The sequence below is a fragment of the Dendrobates tinctorius genome, unplaced genomic scaffold (assembly GCF_039654945.1).
Source record: "Dendrobates tinctorius isolate UK_male_01 unplaced genomic scaffold, ASM3965494v1 ptg000008l, whole genome shotgun sequence".
In the NCBI taxonomy this organism is placed as follows: domain Eukaryota; kingdom Metazoa; phylum Chordata; class Amphibia; order Anura; family Dendrobatidae; genus Dendrobates; species Dendrobates tinctorius.
This window is the reverse complement of record NW_027361676.1, coordinates 39711633-39735477: the sequence shown is the minus strand read 5'-3', so window position 1 is coordinate 39735477 and position 23845 is coordinate 39711633. Positions and strand designations below refer to the sequence as shown.

General features: G+C 49.2%; 1 protein-coding gene across 1 annotated transcript in view; it reads right to left on the bottom strand.

The window, feature by feature from the left end:
• ANXA10 (annexin A10) overlaps positions 1–23845 on the bottom strand; it is a 168446-nt gene that overhangs the window by 62120 nt on the left and 82481 nt on the right. The window contains exons 5-7 of the mRNA XM_073576000.1: positions 18069–18159; positions 6556–6635; positions 2457–2510 (exon numbers count right to left, since the gene is read on the bottom strand). Of these exons, the coding sequence (XP_073432101.1) occupies positions 2457–2510; positions 6556–6635; positions 18069–18159 (225 nt within the window). The remainder of the gene's footprint in view (positions 1–2456; positions 2511–6555; positions 6636–18068; positions 18160–23845) is intronic.

Sequence of the window (23845 nt, the reverse complement as noted above, 5' to 3'; positions counted from 1 at the left end):
GCCCACCTAACTACAATCTTTAATCTCTCCCTCTCCTTGGGCATTTTCCCATCCTCCTTCAAACACTCCATCATTACTCCATTACTAAAGAAACCCGCTCTCGACCCATCCTGCACAAACAACTACAGACCAGTCTCCAATCTCCCCTTCATCTCTAAACTTTTGGTGCGCCTAGTTTACTCCCGCCTTGTCTGTTACCTCTCCACTCACTCCCTTCTAGACCTTTCACAGTCCGGCTTCCGCCCCCTAAATTCGACTTAAACTGCACTCATCAAAGTGACCAATGGCTTTCTGACAGCAAAACGTAACGGTGACCACTCTGCTCATTCTTCTTGACCTATCTGCAGCTTTCGATATTGTTGACCGCCATCTCCTACTCTCTAGGCTCCAGTCACTAGGCATTAAGGACACTGCTCTCTCCTGGTTCTCTTCCTATCTCTCTGACCACTCCTTCAGTGTTATGTTCTCTGGCTCCACGTCATCTTCTCTTCCTCTTGCAGGCGGGGTACCTCAGGGCTCAGTCCTTGGCCCCCTTCTTTTCTCTCTCTACACGGCCCCAATTGGACAGACCATCAGCAGATTTGGCTCTCAGTACCATCTTTATGCTGATGACACACAACTATATACGTGAAACAAAACACTGTGAGCACAACTAAAGGGTGGTGCTAAAGTTAGGTTCCCAAACCGTATAGTAAGTATGTAGAAACTTAGCACTCAGCTTAAGTATAAACAAGGCAAATTTATTGTAGTATGAAGGAAAACGTTTTGGTCAATAAATGATATTGTCCTCAGGCTTGGCTGGTAAAGTTGATTAGAAGGGATCCTGCATCTGGAGGCACGTATGCCCCTGCTTCACTTCTAATCAAGTTTACCAGCCAAGCCTGAGGACAATATGTCCCAAGACGGAGCAATTCAAGCTATTCAATAGGTGTATATCCTATTGCTAGATATCTAGCATACACACGAAACTGAATAAGGTCATTTATTGACCGAAACGTTTTCCTTCCTACTACAATAAATTCGCCTTGTTTATACTTAAGTTGAGTGCTAAGTTTCTACATAATTACACAACTATATACGTCTTCCCCCGACCTTACCCCCACTGTACTACAGAACGCCAGTGACTGTCTGTCCGCAGTCTCCAACATCATGTCCGCTCTCTATCTGAAACTCAACCTCTCCAAAACTGAACTTCTTCTGCTCCCGCTGTCTACTATCCTCCCTAAATCTGACATTTCCCTCTCCGTTGGTGGTACCACAATAACACCCCGGCAGCAGGCGCGCTGTCTGGGTGTTATGTTTGACACCAATCTCTCCTTCACATCCCATATACAATCTCTTGCCCGCTCTTGCCGCTTACACCTAAAGAACATCTCTAGAATCCGCCCTTTTCTCACCGTGGAAACAACAAAAACCCTCACTGTAGTATTGATCCACTCCTGCCTGGATTACTGCAACGCTCTATTAATTGGCCTCCCCGTCACTCGACTATCCCCTCTCCAGTCCATACTTAATGCAGCAGTCAGGTTCATCTATCTGACTAATCGGTACTCGGACGCGTCCGCTCTTCGCCAGTCCTTACATTGGCTGCCCATTCATTATAGGATCCAAGACTTCTCCCATGCTGCTCCTATCCTCTGGAATGCTCTACCCCAAGAAATCAGGACTATCCACAATTTGCATAGTTTCAGGCGCTCCCTCAAAACATATTTGTTCAGAGCGGCCTATCACGTTCACTAATCAAAGTCATTCTATGTGTAAGTGTGCGTGTGTAGCCCATTCACTATCTCCATCCATCCCTCACTCCCTCAAGATGGCTGGATCTTCATTGTAAATACATCACTGTAAATGCACACCTGTACTTTGTATCTCTCCCACCTCATTGTAGATTGTAAGCTCTCACGAGCAGGGTCGTCTTATTTTGCTTTAATTATTGTATTGTTAACATTGTTACTTATGACTTGTGTTTTGACACTGTTAAACTGTAAAGCGCTGCGGAATATGTTGGCGCTATATAAATAAAGGTTATTATTATTATTATTATTTTCTCATCAGTGAAAAAAAATGACCAAACTTTGATGAAAATCACTGATGAAACTCCGTCAGCTTTTCTCATACGTGAAAAAAAACTGAAGTCTGCATGAGCCCTTAGGTAGAGAACCTTTTTACACATTAGGCAATGAATCAATTTTATATAGTAGTAAAACAGAGAAGCTCTTATTTTTAATAAAAGGGGTTTTCTGACTTCATATTTTATACAGTGACACCCAAAATTGCAGTGAAAATGGTCTTTGGAACAGAGGGTGGCCCTCTCTTAAAAGAGGAGCTTTATATAAAGAGGATATCATGAAAATTCTAAAATTGTCACTTTTTTTAAATGACCACTAAACAAAATTTAAATTCTAAAATACTGATGAATAATCAGCTTTGTAGCCTCCAAGCCACACGGCACATACCATAGCATCCTGCGCTGCCATGCCAGGATCTGCATATCCTTCCTCTCTTACTCCCTGTAATAAAAGGATAATATAAATGTACCACTAACCCATGTCATTACTTTAAAAACATTATCTTTGAAGGGAACCTGTCATCAGACTCATGGTGCGTGATTTCAGCCAGCTATTAGTGATGAGCGAGTATACTCGTTACTCTAGATTTCCCGAGCATGCTCGGATGTCCAGATTGACCAAACAAGGCAAGTCTTCATCACTCAACCACCACAACCCCTTTGCATACCCGACCAATGCCCAAACCCCATAACCTCACTCTCCAACATCACTGAAGGGGAGCTTAATCGCCTCTTCTCCAAATCGCACCTCACAACCAGTGCACTTGACCCCATCCCATCCCACCTCCTCCCCAACCGCACCACCACACTTATCCCATCCCTAACCCACCTCTTCAACCTATCACTAACGTCCGGTACCTTCCCTTCTGCTTTCAAACATGCCACAATCACGCCTATCCTTAAAAAGCCAACCCTCGACCCAACCACTATGTCCAGCTACTGTATCGCCCAATATCATTGCTTCCATTCGTTTCCAAACTCCTGGAACAGCACGTCCACGCTGAACTTTCCTCCCACCTATCATCTAACTTGCTCTTTGACAATCTACAATCTGGTTTCCGCCCCCATCACTCCACTGAGACAGCCCTGACCAAAATTACTAACGACCTTCTTACAGCCAAATCAAATGGACAATACTCTATACTCCTGCTTCTAGACCTGTCCTCTGCATTTGACACAGTTGACCACTGCTTCCTACTACAGATCCTCTCCTCCTCCGGCATCAAAGGCCTTGCCCTATCTTGGATCTCCTCATACCTTTCCAACCGCACATTCAGCGTCTCCCACTCCCACACCACCTCCTCACCCCACCCTCTCTCTGTTGGAGTCCCCCAAGTCTCTGTTTTAGGACCTCTACTCTTCTCAATCTATACACTTGGTCTGGGGCAACTCATAAAGTCCACTACCACCTTTATGCTGATGACACTCAGATCTACCTCTCTGGCTCAGACGCCACCTCTCTGCTTTCCAGAATCCCAGAGTGTCTATCAGCCATATCCTCCTTCTTCTCCTCTCGCTTCGTCAAACTCAATGTAGACAAATCTGAACTCATCATCTTTCCTCCATCTCACAGATCTTCCTTACCCGACCTAGCTATAACAATTAATGACATCACACTTTCATCAGTACCAGAAGTCCGCTGCCTCGGAGTAACCTTTGAATCTGCCCTGTCCTTCAAACCGCACATCCAAGCTCTTTCCTCCTCCTGTCGCCTTCAGCTCAAAAATATTTCCAGAATCTGTCCTTTCCTCAACCCTCAATCTACTAAAATGCTTGTGCATGCCCTCATCATCTCCCGCCTCGACTACTGCAACATCCTTTTCTGTGGTTTCCCTGCTAACACCCTCGCACCTCTCCAGTCCATCCTTAACTCTGCCGCCCGACTAATTCATCTCTCCCTCGCTACTCCTCCGCTTCTCCCCTCTGCAAATCTCTTCACTGGCTCCCATTCCCTCAGAGTATCCAGTTCAAATGACTAATACTGACCTACAAGGCCATCTATAACCTGTCTCCCCCATATGTCTCTGAACTAATCACCTGATACCTTCCCTCACGTAATCTCCAGTCCTCCCAAGACCTCCTTCTCTCCTCCACACTTATTCGCTCATCACCCAACCGCCTCCAAGACTTCTCCCGAATAGCCCCTATTTTCTGGAATTCTTTGCCCCAACAAGTCCGACTATCAACCACATTTGGATCCTTCAGACGGAACCTGAAAACCCACCTCTTCAAGAAAGCCTACAGCCTGCAATGACCCCGCTACCTCCTTCTCTCTCACCACTACCGGTGATATCACCTCAACCAACACCGGAACTGCTGCAACCCACCAACTTACTGTCTCCTTCCCCACCATCCTGTAGCATGTAAGCCCGAAAGGGCAGGGTCCTCTCTCCCCTCTGTATCAGTCTGTCATTGTTAGTTTGTTTACTGTAAGTGATATCTGTAATTTGTATGTAACCCCTTCTCACGTACAGCACCATGGAATCAATGGTGCTATATAAATAAATAATAATAATAATGTCCTACGAGTATTTGGATGTGCTCGAAGATTTAGTTTCTGTCACCGTAGCTGCATGATTTGTGGCTGCTGGCCAGCCTGAATACATGTGGGGATTTCCTAACAAATAGGCATTCCTCACATGTATTCAGCCTGTCCAGCAGCCGTAAAACATGCAGCTGCGTCAACACAAACTAAATCTCCGAGCACATCCAAATACTCGCACCCGAGAATGCACGGGAGAACCCGAGCAACGAGTATACTCACTCATCACTACCAGCTATGTTTTATTCTGAAATGCTGCGGCGTCTTAGAGTAAGCATATTATGTGTCTCGGCTGACTTGTCCATGGCGGGTCTCTTGCCAACTTCTCGACCCCGGAGGTTGAACAATAGGTCTCCCCCTGTCATCCAATTAGAGAAGACCACGGTTAAGGCAGCATTAATCTTACTACAGGCTCCCTGTAATGGATACATTAAGTGACAAAATGAGTTTTAATGTATATTATCACAGTGGGCAAATGGTTCTAGAAAGAAGGCAAATCTATGGAGGAATTATCATGAGTGGAATGGGGTGGAGGGAACCAAGTCAACGTGGGCATGTGATTGGTGATGCTGCCTTCTGTAAAGATTATTGGCACACCCAAAGCTAGTGCTGAAGCTTAAGCGTCTTTGTCTGTTACTGTCTCCTCTGTTTAACATTAAGAAAGGCCTCCAAAATAATATAGTTCTTGTCCTAAAATGAGAAGCCCTCAACAAATACCAAATGAGATCAAAACAGTGAGCTAGAATACAATCCCAACCCCACTGTCACTGCCTGTTCTGTGGTTATGGTTGATGGCTAAAATGTAACATTAGTACTTTGATTATAATTACAGTATTTTTTTTTGTTATGTATCTTGCCAAAGGATTAGCTCAGAACTTTTTTTTATAGAAATAGTGTAAGCTAATACTAACATGATGTAAAATGTCATTGTTCTGCCACGAGATGACAATATATTTAATCTGTACTCGTATGTCTGAGTATAAGTGTATTGTGTTTTATGTAATTTGCATTGCTGATCCTAAACATCAAAACATGTAGTAAAGCATGACACTGCATGTAAAACTCTACATTGTCACGTGGGATTTTAAAGAGGTTTTGCTATGTTTGACATTTATTACTTATCCAAAAGATTGAGCATAAATGTCAGTCATTTATTCAAAGGACTTGAGAAATCAATGGAAGTGTTGACGTAAATAGCTGTGTGTTTGTCAGGTGCATTTTAATCCTTGTACGCAAAACAATAAAAAAATTCCTTTACTAAAAACCCCCTCAGTTATGGGATAAATCTGCAGTTTAATAACGCTCTGGGAGGTCACAGCTCTGTAAATATGTCACCGACACTGACTGACAGCAGCTCATCATTATGGCCGGCTGTCAGTCAGTGCAGGGGGTGGGGTTACAGCCCCTGCTCTCTATACACAGAGCGGTGACTGAACGCGCGTCGGCACCACCCCTATGTCTAGAGCGGGGCTCTAACTGCGGGTGCCAGGTAGGTTCAGAACTTTATTTATCTGCATATTAACCCCATATCTGCAGGATAATAGCGTCTTTTTCACTTGACAGGTTAATTTTAAAAGGTGATGAGCTGAAATATCAAACCCGGCCAATGAATACATGTGGATCTGTTGTTTTCTATTTCTGCAAATCCCTTATAAGTAAAAGGATCTGAATTAATTGGAACCTCTGCACTGAGAATAGTTGTCGTTAATGAGGACGCAGTAAACTGCAATTGACCATGATTATCAACTTCTAAAAAAACCACATGGTAAATGGCAGAAATGTTACTGTTTTGCTGTAAAGCTTGTTAACATTATTATTTATTTGGAAAATATCCCTGTGGTTTTATCATATTGGATTTCATTATCTATTTTTTTTATCGTCGTTTCTTGTTTGGTTCTGGTTTTAGTTTATTTTTTTACAATAGAATGCAATATACATACAGTACCTGGGCTAGGTTTATTAAAGCATCTCTAAAATGCCCCGAGGTTTCCGAATAAATGTCTTGATCCAGATTGTTGCCATATTCTACAAAGGAAGCAAATGTTTGCATATTATTTTAAATGTCATGCATGTGTTCTTTGAAAGCATCCATTCTGTGTAATCAGACATCTGAAGGGTGGAGTACGTCACCGCAAATGTTTCTGTGATGAACAGCTACTGGCAGATCTTCAAGAAATATCGAAGACTCATCAAACTGCGCTAAGAGCAACACAAACCAGACGCCCGCGGTGGAATTAGCCTGCGTCTACAGTGTTTGGGCAGATCCAAAGCCGAATAATCAGGCTTTTGGGGCTTTAATCTTTTCTCTTTTTTATGTCTATGAAGCCCACAAATAACAACATTTGCAGTGTGTACATACAGTTGTTTAACTGCTCAGAGGCCAATTAGACATGCAAAATAAAAGGAATCCTCAAAATAACAAATATACAAACACCATATGACTATAGAGAGGTAACCGGTTGCTGATTTTTGGCAGGCTCCTCTAAATGACTAAGATTCGTGTGTGTTTTTTTAGTGGACCTTCTGGTTTTTCTTTATTTACTGTTTAAAACTATGTGTAATGAATAATATTTAAAGGAAGCCTGTCAGCAGAAAATGACTGTTCAAACCAAGCACAAGTGTTCGATTTAGGCAAAACAGTTCAGTGCACCTGACCACCTACTTATATTGCATCTATTTCTGCCCCCTTACTTGATTGATGGCTGTGGCTTTGATAGAAAAAAAAGTAGGTAAGAAGGTGAATTGAGCTACTTAGGCTTACCATTTGTGCACCCAGCGCATATGCTTGGTTTGAACAGTTATTTTCTGTTGGCAGCCTTCCTTTAAAGGGAATCTGTCAGCAAGTTTTTGCTATTTAATCTGACAGCTGCATAAAGTAGGGACAGAGAGCCTGAATCCATGGATGTGTCACTAGTCTGTTTGCTGAAGTTTCAATATATTCAGTGTTTAGCAGCAGGAGATTACCACTGCCGGCCTAGGTGATCCATGCAGCTAATCTGTGTGACCATGTCCCCAACCCTGATTGGCAGATTGCTGACAATGTATAGTGTAAACAGGAAGCTGCCAATCAGGGGAGTGGGCAGAGTTATACACAGCTCGGCATTCTGACCACTGCTTCATCTGCAGCAGAGAACACACACATTCTATCAAAACTGCACCAAGCAGCCCAATAATTGACAAATCGCTAGAATCAGGGTCTCTGCCCTACAAAATGCAGCTTTCAGCTTTTAGAGGAGAAGCTTGCTGTCAGATTCCTTTTCACAATACCGTAGAATATGGGCGAGTGCTATGCAAGAAATCATTGCATAGCACTCAGCCCAGTGTTAATCCATGGGGCGTATTTAGTGTGCGTGTAAAGTCGCAGCATGTTGCGATTGTCACCAAGACTCGGCTAAGATTTGGCAATGAAGGCCTATGGGTGCGAGAAAAAAATCACACAGCATTTGAACATTCGAGTACTGTCCGATTTTTAAGCACCGGTGTCCTTTGAAAAGCCGGCAATTCATGTGCCGTGTACATTAAAGAGTGACAGACTAGAATAGATATAGACACATAGAATACATAGATATATAGATGTCAGTGATGCACACACATATATATATGCATATATATTACATAGAAGAAAAGCCAGCAATTTATTTGCCGTGTACTGTAAAATCACTGCAGGAGTTGACAGGATAGAAGAGATGGATTACATCCAGTAGGTAGATATACAGATGTACAATATGTGACAAATGCAATTAGTACAGTGTGTGCAGCTCACTGTACATGTATTTAATTAATAAAAGATTATTTTTTGGAAAAAAATTTCCCAAGGCCCTCGTGCTGGTATTAGAAAGATGAAGTGAGTTCATTGGCTGTGAACTCGCAGGACCTGTCTGACAACACCGTGAGCAGGAGAACTTTATCATGCTCGTGGTGCATTCAGACAGGAAATACGAGTTCACAAGGAGACATTGAGCACACAGTGCTCACTTTCTCTACTGGATGACAGGCTGTATGTTCGCATCATGCAACTATGCAGTCTGCCATCTAGATGTAGCAGAGCTAGACCCATCGTGTGACAAATGACTTAAAATATTGTTGCTTGTTTTTTTAAACTTTTTCAGATGACAAGGGCATTGAGTGAATGGGCGAGGTCGTAAGTATGGTTTAATTAAGATTATGAAAAGAGTCTGTGTCTTTCTTTCAATTAAAGGACTTTATTCTGGGTGTCTGTGTTTTCATACTATGTGACTATGGGGTTAGTAATGGGGGCATCTTATTGACACCTCTCCATTACTAACATCGGTGTTTGATGTCACCTGACAATCCAAAGGTGACATAAACCCCCCTTCAACTATCACCCCACTTGCTACTGCTACAGGGCAAGTGGGAAGAGTGAGGCTAAGTGCCAGGATTGATGCAGAAGCTCCATGAGTATTACCCCCTCCCCAGGCTATAAACGTCAGCTTTCCCTCTGCTGGTTAAGAAAATTACACGGGAGCCCACGCCTTTTTTTTCCTAAAAATAATTTTTTATTAATTAAATGTGCAGTAAGCTGCACACACACACTGTACTAATTGCATCTGTCCCTGACATCTATATAGCTACCTATTCTATTTGCCTTTACTGTATGTAATCCATCTCTTCTATCCAGTCGGCTTCTGCAGTGATTTTACAGTACACAGTACAAAATTGCCAGCTTTTCTTCTATGTAATATACATACATATATACTGTAAACAGTATATATATGTGTGTCTCACTAACATCTATATACTCTATGTGTTTATACCTATTCTATCTATTCTATTCTATCCTGTCACTATGTGATTTTACTGTACGTGGCACATGAATTGCCAGCTTTTATTATATATATATATATATGTTAGGCTGGTGGAATGCACCAAATAATAAAAATGACAATGAGGTGCGTTCGCAGCCTAGGGTCCACTGTGCAGAGATGTAGAACTGCTGCTTGGTAATGGCAGAGGTTATATGGCAGACAATAAATGAACACACGCGGGTTAGCGTCACTCGGTGTGTACAGAAGCGAGTTCTGTTACTTCACAGAACTGTGGTGCCGCACAAAGTATTATCCCATGCGGTGCCAGCATCGGATAATAATCCCAGAAAAACATGCAGGTGTGCACAGAGCCGCTCAGGCAGATGCCTCTAATCGCCCAGGGTTGGGCCAGATAAGCGCACAGGTTGCGCAAGGCGCTGCACAGGTGGTAGCTGCCACTTGCCGCGGTATGATAGTGCCCTGCAGTGGGCGACACCATTGGACGCTAGTGTGTGCAGAGTACTAGGAGCACAGCGGCATGAGCATAGCCACCCATTGGTGCTGACTCTAAGGCCGGAGTCACACTGGCGAGGAATACGGATGAGTGAAAGGCGCTAAAAGCACGCATTAGACACGGACCGATGATTCTCTATGGGGTCACTCGCACCAACCGTATATTTCTCATCCGTATTCTACGCTCCGTGTCAATCGCAGCATGCTGCGATTGTCAGCGTACTATGCCCGTAGTACGCCAATGCAAGTCTATGGGTGCGCAAAAAATACGGATTACACACGGACCACACATGTGACTTGCGAGAAATACGCACCACATAAAACAAACAACACACTGTGAAAAAAGCAAAAAAAAACAAATGCTTGGAGCGAGCTAGGAGTCCCTGGTTTAGTGCGTATGCTTGCACCTTCCTGACGGCAGGGGTTGGCACCCTAGGGGGGAGCATTTTGGCGCCCCCGCTCCACGATGGCTACCCCTAGGGTTCCTAGATACACCCTATAGCCACTCAAATGTTCCCCTAGCAAGATAAATAAGGGAACCCCTATTTCTATACATAGGTCACATCTACACCTAAAGAGGCCCTTAAGAACACATATGACATAGGTGGCACTCATAGATAATTGAGTAGACTAAGTCTATGTCTTTCCATACACTGTCCTTCATGGACCATCAGAAATAAAAAAAGATTATTATAGTGGTTTGAAAAAACCACTATATTGTAATCCGAATGCTGCTAACTTATTCTTCTTATTATTATTTTCCAGTTGAGGTGTCGTTTCGAAGCCAGCGTCCACGAGAGGTGTGCTAAGTATTTTTCGTGTCGATCGGATTTGTAGTTTTTGCGCAATTTGCGTTTGAAAATTTTTTTTCCCGTCATTGGAATGCACTGTCTCCAATGCTTGTCAATGGGAAATGGCAAAACGTGCCCTGAGGCGATTGAAATGGCAGTTGAGCTCATTGATATGCGCAGGCAGAACCAGTTACTACGCCTACGAACGTCACATGACGCCCCAAGGACAGAGCTTCTGCCACATAATATCAGCTCTTAAAGCGAAACCCACAGCACTAATGCAAATCTAGCTTCATCACATGACACATGCCCCTGAGAGAGAATGTCCGCCACAGTTGATTTAGAAGAAGCCCAGTGAGCCAAACTAGCTCTTAAAGGGCCGACGCGCCAAAGTGATTGTTAAAGGGCCGGCGCACCGAAATGAGTCTTAAAGGGCCAACACGCCAAATCGAAAGCTGAGCGACCCCAGGCTCCAAATCGGAGGCTGAGCCACCCCAGGCTCCAAATCGGGGGCTGAGCCACCCCGGCCTCCAAATCGGAGGCTCAACGACCCCGGCCTCCAAATCGGAGGCTCTTTGACCTCGGCCTCCAAATCGGAAGCTCATCAACCCCGGCCTCCAAATCGGAGGCTGAGCGACCCCAGCCTCCAAATCTTACCCAGAGTGACCCCACCCACCAAATCAAACCCAGAGAGGCCCTGCCCACCAAACCAGACCCTGAGCGGCCCCGCCCACCAAATCGGACCCCGTGGGGCCCCGCCCACTAAATCGGACCCAGAGTGGCCCCGCCCACCAATTCGGACCCTGAGAGGTCCCGCCCACCAAATTGGACCCAGAGTGGTCCCGCCCACCAAATAGGACCCAGAGTGGTCCCGCCCACCAAATCATACCCTAAAGGGCCCCGCCCAACTAAACGGACCCAGAGTGGCCCCACCCACCCAATCGGACCCAGAGTGGCCCCACCCACAAAATCGGATCCAGAGTGTCCCCACCCACAAAATTGGACCCTGAGGGGCCCCGGCCACAAAATCGGACCCTGAGGGGCCCCGCCCACCAAATCGGACCCTGAGGGGATCCGGCCACAAAATCGGACCCTGAGGGGCCCCACCCACAAAATCGGACCCTGAGGGGCCCCACGCACAAAATCGGACCCTGAGGGGCCACACCCACAAAATCAGAGCCTGAGGGATCCCCGCCAACAATTCAAGCCCACCAAATCGGACCCTGAAGGGCCCCGTCCACCAAATCGGACCCAGAGTGGCCCCGCCCACCAAATCGGACCCTGAGGAGCCCCGCCCACCAAATCGGACCCAGAGTGACCCGCCCACCAAATCGGACCCAGAGTGGCCCCGCCCACCAAATCGGACCCAGAGTGGCCCCGCCCACCAAATCGGACCCAGAGTGGCCCCGCCCACCAAATCGGACCCAAAGTGGCCCCGCCCACCAAATCGGACCCAGAGGGGCCCCGCCCACGAAATCAGACCCTGAGGAGCCCCGCCCACCAAATCGGACCCAGAGTGACCCTGCCCACCAAATCGGACCCTGAAGGGCCCCGCCCACCAAATCGGACCCAGAGGGGCCCCGCTCACCAAATCGGACCATGAGGGGCACCGCCCACTAAATCGGACCCAGAGTGGCCCCACCCACCAAATCGGACCCAGAGTGGCCCCACCCACAAAATCGGATCCAGAGTGGCCCCACCCACAAAATTGGACCCTGAGGGGCCCCGGCCACAAAATCGGACCCTGAGGGGCCCCACCCACAAAATCGGACCCTGAGGGGCCCCACCCACAAAATCGGACCCTGAGGGGCCCCACCCACAAAATCGGACCCTGAGGGGCCCCACGCACAAAATCGGACCCTGAGGGGCCACACCCACAAAATCAGAGCCTGAGGGATCCCCGCCAACAATTCAAGCCCACCAAATCGGACCCTGAAGGGCCCCGTCCACCAAATCGGACCCAGAGTGGCCCCGCCCACCAAATCGGACCCTGAGGAGCCCCGCCCACCAAATCGGACCCAGAGTGACCCCGCCCACCAAATCGGACCCAGAGGGGCCCCGCCCACCAAATCGGACCCTGAGGAGCCCCGCCCACCAAATCGGACCCAGAGTGACCCCGCCCACCAAATCAGACCCTGAAGGGCCCCGCCCACCAAATCGGACCCAGAGGGGCCCCACCCACCAAATCGGACCATGAGGGGCACCGCCCACTAAATCGGACCAAGAGTGGCCCCGCCCACCAAAATGGACCCAGGGGGCTCCACCCACAAAATCAGACCATGAGGGGCACCGCCCACTAAATCGGACCCTGAGGAGCCCCGCCCACCAAATCGGACCCAGAGTGACCCCGCCCACCAAATCGGACCCTGAAGGGCCCCGCCCACCAAATCAGACCCAGAGGGGCCCCGCCCACTAAATCGGTCCCTGAGGAGCCCCGCCCACCAAATCGGACCCAGAGTGGCCCCGCCCACTAAATCGGACCCAGAGTGGCCCCGCCCACCAAATCGGACCCAGAGGGGCCCCGCCCACCAAATCGGACCCTGAGGGGCACCGCCCACTAAATCGGACCCTGAGGAGCCCCGCCTACCAAATCGGACCCAGAGTGGCCCCGCCCACCAAATCGGACCCAGAGTGGCCCCGCCCACCAAATCGGACCCAGAGGGGCCCCGCCCACCAAATCGGACCCTGAGGAGCCCCGCCCACCAAATCGGACCCAGAGTGACCCCGCCCACCAAATCGGACCCTGAAGGGCCCCGCCCACCAAATCGGACCCAGAGGGGCCCCGTCCACCAAATCGGACCATGAGGGGCACCGCCCACTAAATCGGACCCAGAGTGGCCCCACCCACCAAATCGGACCCAGAGTGGCCCCACCCACAAAATCGGATCCAGAGTGGCCCCACCCACAAAATTGGACCCTGAGGGGCCCCACGCACAAAATCGGACCCTGAGGGGCCACACCCACAAAATCAGAGCCTGAGGGATCCCCGCCAACAATTCAAGCCCACCAAATCGGACCCTGAAGGGCCCCGTCCACCAAATCGGACCCAGATTGGCCCCGCCCACCAAATCGGACCCTGAGGAGCCCCGCCCACCAAATCGGACTCAGAGTGACCCCGCCCACCAAATCGGACCCAGAGGGGCCCCGCCCACCAAATCGGACCCTGAGGATCCCCGCCCACCAAATCGGACCCAGAGTGACCCCGCCCACCAAATCGGACCCTGAAGGGCCCCGCCCACCAAATCGGACCCAGAGGGGCCCCGCCCACCAAATCGGACCATGAGGGGCACCGCCCACTAAATCGGACCCAGAGGGGCCCCGCCCACCAAATCGGACCCAGAGGGGCCCCGCCCACCAAATCGGACCATGAGGGGCACCGCCCACTAAATCGGACCAAGAGTGGCCCCGCCCACCAAAATGGACCCAGGGGGCTCCACCCACAAAATCAGACCATGAGGGGCACCGCCCACTAAATCGGACCCAGAGTGACCCCGCCCACCAAATCGGACCCAGAGTGACCCCGCCCACCAAATCGGACCCTGAAGGGCCCCGCCCACCAAATCGGACCCAGAGGGGCCCCGCCCACCAAATCAGACCCTAAAGGGCCCCACCCACAAAATCGGACCCTGAGTGGACCCGGCCACAAAATCAGACCCTAAGGGGCCCCACCCACAAAATCAGACCCTGAGGGGCCTCAGCCACATAATCAGACCCTGAGGGGCCCCAGCCACAAAATCAGACCCTGAGGGGCCCCAGCCACAAAATCAGACCCTGAGGGGCCCCACCCACAAAATCAGACCCTGAGGGGCCCCGCCCACCAAATTAGACCCTGAGGGGCCCCACCCTCAAAATCGGACCCTGAGGGGCCCCGGCCACAAAATCGGACCCTGAGGGGTCCCCGGCCACAAAATTGGACCCTGAGGGGCCCCGGCCACAAAATCGGACCCTGAGGGGCCTCGGCCACAAAATTAGACCCTGAGGGGCTCCGGCCACAAAATCGGACCCTGAGTGGCCCCGGCCACAAAATCAGACCCTGAGGGGCCCCACCCGCAAAATCGGACCCTGAGGGGCCCCACCCGCAAAATCGGACCCTGAGGGGCCCCACCCACTTAATGGGACCCTGAGGGGCCCCGGCCACAAAATGGGACCCTGAGGGGCCCCAGCCACAAAATTAGACCCTGAGGGGCCCGGCCACAAAATCGGACCCTGGGGGTCCCCACCCACCAAATTTGACCCAGAGGGGCCCCACCCTCAAAATCGGACCCTGAGGGGCCCCGGCCACAAAATCGGACCCTGAGGGGCCCCACCCACAAAATCGGTCCCTGAGAGACCCCGGCCACAAAATCGAACCCAGAGGGGCCCCAGTCACAAAATCAGACCCTGAGGTGCCCCAGCCACAAAATCAGACCCTGAGGGACCCAGCCACAAAATCAGACCCTGAGGGGCCCCACCCACAAAATCGGACCCTGAGGGGCCCCACCCACAAAATCTGACCCTGAGGGGCCCCACCCACCAAATTAGACCCTGAGGGGCGCCACCCTCAAAACCGGACCCTGAGGGGCCCCGGCCACAAAATCGGACCCTGAGGGGCCCCCGGCCACAAAATCGGACTCTGAGGGGCCCTGGCCACAAAATCGGACCCAGAGGGGCCTCGGCCACAAAATCGGACCCTGAGGGGCCCCGGCCACAAAATCAGACCCTGAGGGGCTCCGGCCACAAAATCGGACCCTGAGGGGCCCTGGCCACAAGATCGGACCCTGAGGGGCCCCACCCGCAAAATCGGACCCCGAGGGGCCCCACCCACAAAATCGGACCCTGAGGGGCCCCACCCGCAAAATGGGACCCTGAGGGGCCCCGGCCACGAAATGGGACCCTGAGGGGCCCCGGCAACAAAATTAGACCCTGAGGGGCCCCGGCCACAAAATTGGACCCTGAGGGGCCCCGGCCACAAAATCGGACCCTGAGGGGCCCCACCCACAAAATCAGACCCAGAGGGGCCCCGCCCACCAAATCGGACCCTGAGGAGCCCCGCCCACCAAATCAGACCCAGAGTGACCCCGCCCACCAAATCGGACCCTGAAGGGCCCCGCCCACCAAATCGTACCCAGAGGGGCCCCGCCCACCAAATCGGACCATGAAGGGCACCGCCCACTAAATCGGACCCAGAGGGGCCCCGCCCACCAAATCGGACCATTAGGGGCACCACCCACTAAATCGCACCCAGAGTGGCCCCGCCCACCAAAATGGACCCAGGGGGCTCCACCCACAAAATCAGACCCTAAGGGGCCCCACCCACACAATCGGACCCTGAGTGGACCCGGCCACAAAATCAGACCCTGAGGGGCCCCACCCACAAAATCAGACCCTGAGGGGCCCCAGCCACAAAATCAGACCCTGAGGGGCCCCACCCACAAAATCGGACCCTGAGAGACCCCGGCCACAAAATCGAACCCAGAGGGGTCCCAGTCACAAAATCAGACCCTAAGGGGCCCCACCCACAAAATCAGACCCTGAGGGGCCCCAGCCACAAAATCAGACCCTGAGGGGCCCCAGCCACAAAATCAGACCCTGAGGGGCCCCACCCACAAAATCGGACCCTGAGGGGCCCCACCCACAAAATCTGACCCTGAGGGGCCCCGCCCACCAAATTAGACCCTGAGGGGCCCCACCCTCAAAATCAGACCCTGAGGGGCCTCGGCCACAAAATCAGACCCTGAGGGGCCCCCCGGCCACAAAATCGGACCCTGAGGGTCCCCGGCCACAAAATCGGACCCTGAGGGGCCTCGGCCACAAAATCGGACCCTGAGGGGTCCCGGCCACAAAATCAGACCCTGAGGGGCCCCGGCCACAAAATCGGACCCTGAGGGGCCCCACCTGCAAAATCGGACCCTGAGGGGCCCCACCCGCAAAATCGGACCCTGAGGGGCCCCACCCGCAAAATCGGACCCTGAGGGGCCCCACCCGCAAAATGGGACCCTGAGGGGCCCCGGCCACAAAATTAGACCCTGAGGGGCCCCAGCCACAAAATCGGACCCTGAGGGGCCCCAGCCACAAAATCGGACCCTGAGGGGCCCCACTCACAAAATCAGACCATGAGGGGCCCCACCCCCAAAATCGGACCCTGAGTGGCCCCACACACAAAATCAGACCATGAGGCGCCCCACCCACAAAACTGGACCCTGAGGCATCCCAGCCACCAATACAAACCCTGAGGAGCCCAGGCCACCGAATCGGATCCTGAGGGGCCGCACCCACCAAATCAGACCCTGAGGCCAAAGTGGCCCCTGAGAGGCACCCACACTTAAAACGGATCCTGAGTTGAATGTCTTGCAGGGGCAGCAGGCAAGTCTCTCTTAATGGGGCAGCCCGGGCACCATTTCAAACCACTATCTGTACTTCCTTCAGGAAATACACATCTAGTTTTTGTTGTTATTTGTCCAAAGCGTGGATCCACAACTGAGGTGTATATTGTATGGTAGTCTAATATACACCTTAGGCTACTTTCACACTTGTGTTAGGAGGTGCAGCGCACAGCCGCCGCACAGCTCTGCCCCCTGCTGCGCCTCCTCCGGTCAGCTCCTCCTATGGGCGCATGACACTGCATGCGACATGTGTACCCTATTGTTAGCATTGGGTACACAGGCCATGCGCTGGTATGCTTTTGCCGGCGCATGCGCCCTTTTGACAGTGCGCCGACGTGCGCCAAACGCACCATGTTGCATTTTGGTGCGCTCGTCGCACCGTCAAAAGGGCGCATGCGCCGGCAAAAGCATACCATTGCACGGCTTGCATACCCAATGCTAACGATAGGGTACGCAGGTCACATGCAGCGTCATGCGCCCATAGAAGGAGCTGACCGGAGGGGACGCGGCAGGAGGCGGAGCTGCACAGTAGCCATGCGCTGCGCTTCCTAACGCAAGTGTGAAAGTAGCCTAAGTCCTATGTATCAACTCATATAGGAACTACCTAGAGATACAGTACATTTAATTTATGTTTATATATTTAAATTAATTTCATTTAATCTGGGGCTCCACATACTTTTTGTAGTCCAATATCTTTTATTGGAATTGTTTTGAGGTTTGCACATGACTTCCATGTAACTTGTGTACAACATTGTGCCTAACGTGATCATTGCGGGGTTTTATCATTCAACCTCAATGTTTAAATAAAGAGTTAAAATAGGAAAAATGTCAAAAAGACTCAATTTGTGATATATCCTAATTAGAAACTATACGCTATGAGATATATATTTAACGGACTCAACTGCAGCTCCAGTTCATTCCTTGATAAATTGCACAAAAATAATTGGTTTGTTTCCTCCGCGACAATGTAGACAATGCCACAGTTATTTAATTAGTTTAGAATATTGTGACTAAAAGAATACTCACGCATTAAATAGGCTTCCTTCAGCTGAAATATATCTGAACTTGTTCTTGAAGCTAAAATATCAATAAGGCAATTTTCATCTGTGCCGGGTCCCTGTAAATAATCGCGTCGTGCGAAAAAAGATGTGACACAAGTGAACAAATTAATGTTTTTAAAAGGCAATGTACAATACTGTCACGTCCTGTGTACATACTGTATGTCATACACACAACCGCCACCAATTAACATGACTGATAAGGGACATTGTTTTTCAGATGGGCATGAAATGTACATTTTAATGAGATAGTTTTCTAGGAAAATGAAGCATATGATTCCATATAACACAATAATATGATCCAATCATTGCTTATAGCTATTCTATGCTGTTCTTGTGCCCTGGGAATACTTGGAATTATGTAAATTGTTATAAGTTTTCAAAGCTTTGTTGCAGCATTGTGCATCCTATGTCCCATATTATAGATTACTTCTACGGCCAGGGCTGTGTTTTTTTATATGGATCGTATCAGCAGATGAACAACAAGTGCATGGGGCGGTGCAACGTCTGTATTCTCTCTTCAGATTAGATTAGATTTCCACATAACGTGGAGAATTGTTAAACTAAGGACTCATTCAGACGTCAGTTTTTCCCATCCGTGGTTTTTATGGATAGCACTCGTACCTACAGGGCTGTTCACATGTCCAATTCTTTTTCTCGAGCTGAGTGGTCCATTTTAAAAATTGGAGAAAGGTCCGATTTTGATCCTAGGGTCAGATCGAAATCGGTGGTGCAAGTGTATAGGTCTGTGAAAAATCAGACTGCACTCGGATGGTACGATTTTCACGGACTGTCATATACAAGAAGGTGGACTTTTTTTTTCTCTTACCTCCACATACAAGAAAAGTGAATGACATTTCTGACCACACTCTGATCAAAGTCTGATCAGAATAATCGGTCTGTTTTCCTCATACATGGAAAATACTGATGTCTGAATGAGGCCTTAGGCCAGGTTCATACTGCGTTAATGCAGTCCATTCAATGCATAGCATAACGCGATCGTGTTATGCTTCATCTGCACTAGTAGTGACGGACGTTCGGATGCTGCAGACCGCGTCTGAGGGTCCGTCACAGAATAACGGCACATTGCTAGCACATGCCGATTTATGGCATGCGTTAGCGTTGCGCTCATTAATGGGAGTGAATGGCAGTGTTAACAGATTGCGTTACATGACGTTATGCCGCGGTGTAACACAATCCGTTAAACGGACTGCATTAACGCAGCATGAACCCTGCCTTAGAGAACTGAACAGTGGAGACGTTTGCAATGGCAACCAACAGCTGGAATAACTGGAGCAGAGATGTGAATCTCCATTATCAGTCTGAATTGTGACATAATGTATGCCTTTCAATCATTCCTCTTAAAATGGTCCCTGAGACTTCCTTCCTTTTCCACTGAAGGAGAGTACCTTTGCCAAATGCCATTTTCAGAGGACTGAGTAATCAGATTACAGCAACGCCAAACATCCTGAGCGCTGCACTCGCTATTCTTAACTACCCTTAGGTGTTGTATAAATTTATATCAAATATCTCATGAAAATGGCATTTTAAGCAAAGTCTGTGCTCAAATTTTGTTGGACACTTTTCCCTTTCTTATGGTTGAATGTCCGTAAGCAATTTTAGCAAAGAAGCGCCAGAGGGAACCGACCCTTGTCTCCAACAATGGTTTAGAAGAAATGAAGAAATTCAGGGCACGAAACTGCTCCAAGAGTTGGGCTCATTATACAGTTTATGACCTGAATACCTAATCATCCAGCACACTGGGTTTACTGGCTCAGACTTTGCTATAGGAAACAGACAATTATAGTTCTTTGTCCATCTTCCTTGTTTTAGGTCTTCATGACATTTATTTTTAAATGCTTCTCATACATTTGTGAAAAGTGCAACTGGCCATAGTATTAAGCAAAGATGAACATTTTTTTCTTTTAATTCGAATTTGCCATCTTTGCCAAGTTTTCCCAGAAAATTTGACTTGTAATATATTACTTGCTACAAATCAAAAGCATCTCAAAGCCTCTAACTGTTTAGAGAAGACTTTTCTAATAGGGATGAGTGAACGTGTTTGGGTAAGGTGTTATCCGAGCATGCTCATGTGCTAACCAAGTGTCTTCGGTGTGGTTTAAAATTATGTTTGAGTCCCCGTGGCTGTATGTTTGTCAACTGTTCAACAGCTGCAATGCATGCAGAGATTACTTGTTTGTTAGGTAATCCCTGCCTGTGTTTCGGCTGTCAAACAGCCGCGAGACATGCAGGCGCGGGTTCTCTACCATATTATTCAAGCACGCCGAAGCACACGAGCATGCTCGGATAACTCTTTATCCGAGCACGTTTGTTCATCACTAATTTCTAGCATTCTGAAATCTACCTAGAAAATATTTAACCCCTTTTAAGCTTGTTCATGAAAACATAGCCTTAATATCATAGTGAGTGTCCTCAAAGTAAATGGCTGTGGATAACCAGGCCACAAAGAAACTGGAATCCGTTATGGATCAGCATGGACGAAAGCTGTGGGATATGTAGAAAATACCAGGAGACACAAAGCAAGGATTGTGAATATTCTCAGGAGATGAATGTGAATAGTAAGTTTAGGACATGCCATCAGCAGACAGATGGTTACTAGCAGAGTCATGTGTGATCACCGGACAAATGGTTAACTGCAGGGCAGCAAAAATGAAAAGGCAAATTGAATAGTTGTTGCAAAGAAGCTTACACTGTCTTGGCACACCAGCAGTATTAGTTGAAAAGAGTTTTTTATGCTTGCAGCAGATACTTTTTTTAACTGCAGGTCTGCTCACTACAGTAGCTTAGTGTAGATTTGCTCAACAGGAACTGACCCTAGGGGAAGGAAAAAAGAACTGAGGCCTGAAACAAGACAGGTAATTAACATTATAATTCTCTTTTCCTCAAACTCACAATTTTTCACTGTCCTGTCACACACACTCTTTTCAGTGCATTATGTCTTTCTATGGCTAAGCTGTGAGTGGCCATGTTCACCACAAAATGACTGATGTGTTTCCTACTTCTGTTTTTATGCAGGTTATCATAGTCCCTCCTGATGGGCTGTGAGTTACCATGTTACGTGATAGCTGCAAAACATTATGTGGTAGTACGCCCAGCGGCGACCAAGGTGGCATCCTTCTGTCTCTGATGCCGTCTTCTGCAAAGTGTAAAATGGTGGCTCCCATTTCAGGCAGTTTATAAAGTGAATCACAAATTGTTTGATTTTGCCTGGGTCAGCAAATTTCTTAAAACTCATCGCAAATTAGACTCGCATTAATTTAATATGCTCATCTATAATCTGTAATACGTTTTTATAGTAGATGGGTTACTTGTGTAGATTACGGCATGTCCTAAACCATCCTAGTGCTTTCTTTCTAAAGAAGCACTTACATCATTTTTTTATTCCCATAACCTGTCTTTCTGTTAGTGTAGTCTACTTTAATTGTGTTAATATACTCCGATTGCCATCTTCCTTGTTTTCCACCCCCTTTACAGTCTTCTGAGTCATGTGTCAGCTCTTCTAACTTGCTACTTGATCGAATTACTCAGAAGGGATCTTAGCGGGGCTGGAAACTGGGGAAGGTGAATATTGTGATTGTAGTAATATACTTACACTACATTAACTAGTCAATAAAAAATAACAGGACTGGTTCTTTAAATTAGGAATATATCACTTAAGGTACTGTCACACATAGCGATGCACCAGCGATCCCGACCAGCGATATGACGCGGTCAGGATCGCTGGTGCATCGCTAAGTGGTCGCTAGTAAGCTGCCACACAGGCAGATCTCACCAGCGACATAGCAGGGGTCGGGGATCGCTACTTACCTGTCAGATGAGGCGATCCTGACGTCCTCCCGTCCGCGTCCACGCGTCACTCGTCGCCGCCACAGGAAGCCCAGCAGGAAGGTGACGACGAGAAACGGCCCAGGCCGTTCTCGTGCGATCAGCGATAGCCAGCGGGGGAGCTGGTCGGAGGTAAGTATCAGACATAACGATATCGCTAGCAATATCGCTATAACATCACAAAACCAGTGACGTTATAGCGATATTGCTAATGATATCGCTTAGTGTGACAGGCCCTTTAATCAACATTTTTGGTTCTGTAGTGCCTGGTACATAATCATTTCAGTTCTGTATAAGTTGCAGGTGTGGGGGGGAGGACTCCCATAGAGTGAAGGATCCACCATAGAGTGACTGGGCCGGAACCAAGGGGACTGCCATCAGGGTTCCTGAAGGAACGACACCGGGGTGGCAACAAAGAGAAACACACGACTAAAGGTGACAGGGCAGCAAGGGGCGGGGTGAGGATAAAAGGAGCAGGGAGCGCGCTCAGATGTCAGTTGGCAGAGAGGCGCACAGGAGACAGGAAACCGTGTGATATAGAGAGGGACGGTGTTACAGGCGTTGGAGAGTTGGGAGACGTTCAGGGGTCTGTGAGGGGTAAGCGACGTATTCACCGAGCAGTGACTGGTGTTCTACCCTTACCGGAGGCCTTACTCCACCCACGGTCGGTCGCAGCTGTGCCCGCTGTTCCTCGCCCTGCTGCGGCTGGTCCGCTACCCCTAGCCACCGCCGTCACTATACACCAACCCGCTGCAGCGGCCTGGACACTGCCTCCCTGCCTCCGCCTATGGCTGCGGCCCTCCCATCACCAGCCTCAGTGGACGCCACCTCGCCTTAGGCGGCAGTAGAGGCCTACGTCCTGTCTACAGAGGGACCCTTAGTAGAGGCCGACAAACTGTCACTTAAAAGACTACGACATAACTGCGCTTTGAGGCGGGAGCCGGCTAAGACGTTCTGAAAGCCTACCCCGCTGTGTCTGCAGGGGGTCATCTACACCCAGGATTACCCCAGCTCCAGGATTCCTCCAGGGCCTGTTGCGCCCCAACGGCACAGATCCTCCAGGGCCTGTTGTGCCCCAACGGCACAGATCCTTCAGGGCCTGTTGTGCCCCCATGGCACAGATCCTTCTGGGCCTGTTGTGCCCCCAGTGTCAGGGTTATTCCAGGGCCTGGTGCGCCCCAACGGCAAAGATCCTTCAGAGCCTGTCGAGCCCCAGCTTCCCCTGGATATCGGGGTGCCAAAACAACCGCATCAGCGTCCTCGAAGCTGCCATGCCTGTGACCCTGAAGGACGCCTGGAAGGATAAGTTGACTTTAGGAAATAAGGACCATAGTTGGCCGTACGTGGCCCATTACACCCGGTCTAGCCGGATTAGTCGCATTCTCAATAAGAAAAGTGTTGTTATTGTTGAGTCCCTGCATGGACAGATTGGTGTTATCCTTGTTGTTCGTTCAGCATAGCCCCAGTGGCTCCAATTCATAAACGTTGATTTCAAAAACCACGCTCAGTCTCGTGTCTCGTCACTGCATCCTGAGAACCTGCTGTACCCTACACTTGGCGTAGTCGTCAGGATGCTGTCTCCGAGCACGGACAGTGGTGCCCCAGATCAGGGCAGAGTTGTGAACTCTACCAATAATCAGGGTCCCAGTTCCAGCATTTCATTGGGGGCCATGCTGAGCAACCTGCCTAGATTTTCCAGATCCAATACTATGCTATGGAGCTGGACAGAGCGGATGCGGGGGCTCTTTCGAATGCACCCAATGACTCCTGATTTGGAAGCTGAAGTAGCTCTCATGGCATTAGATGGGGAGGTACGGAGGTCAGTGATGTTGAAACCTCCGGGACACCGCAACACTTTTGATAAAGTTTTACAGATAGTAGAACAGACCCATGGGGACC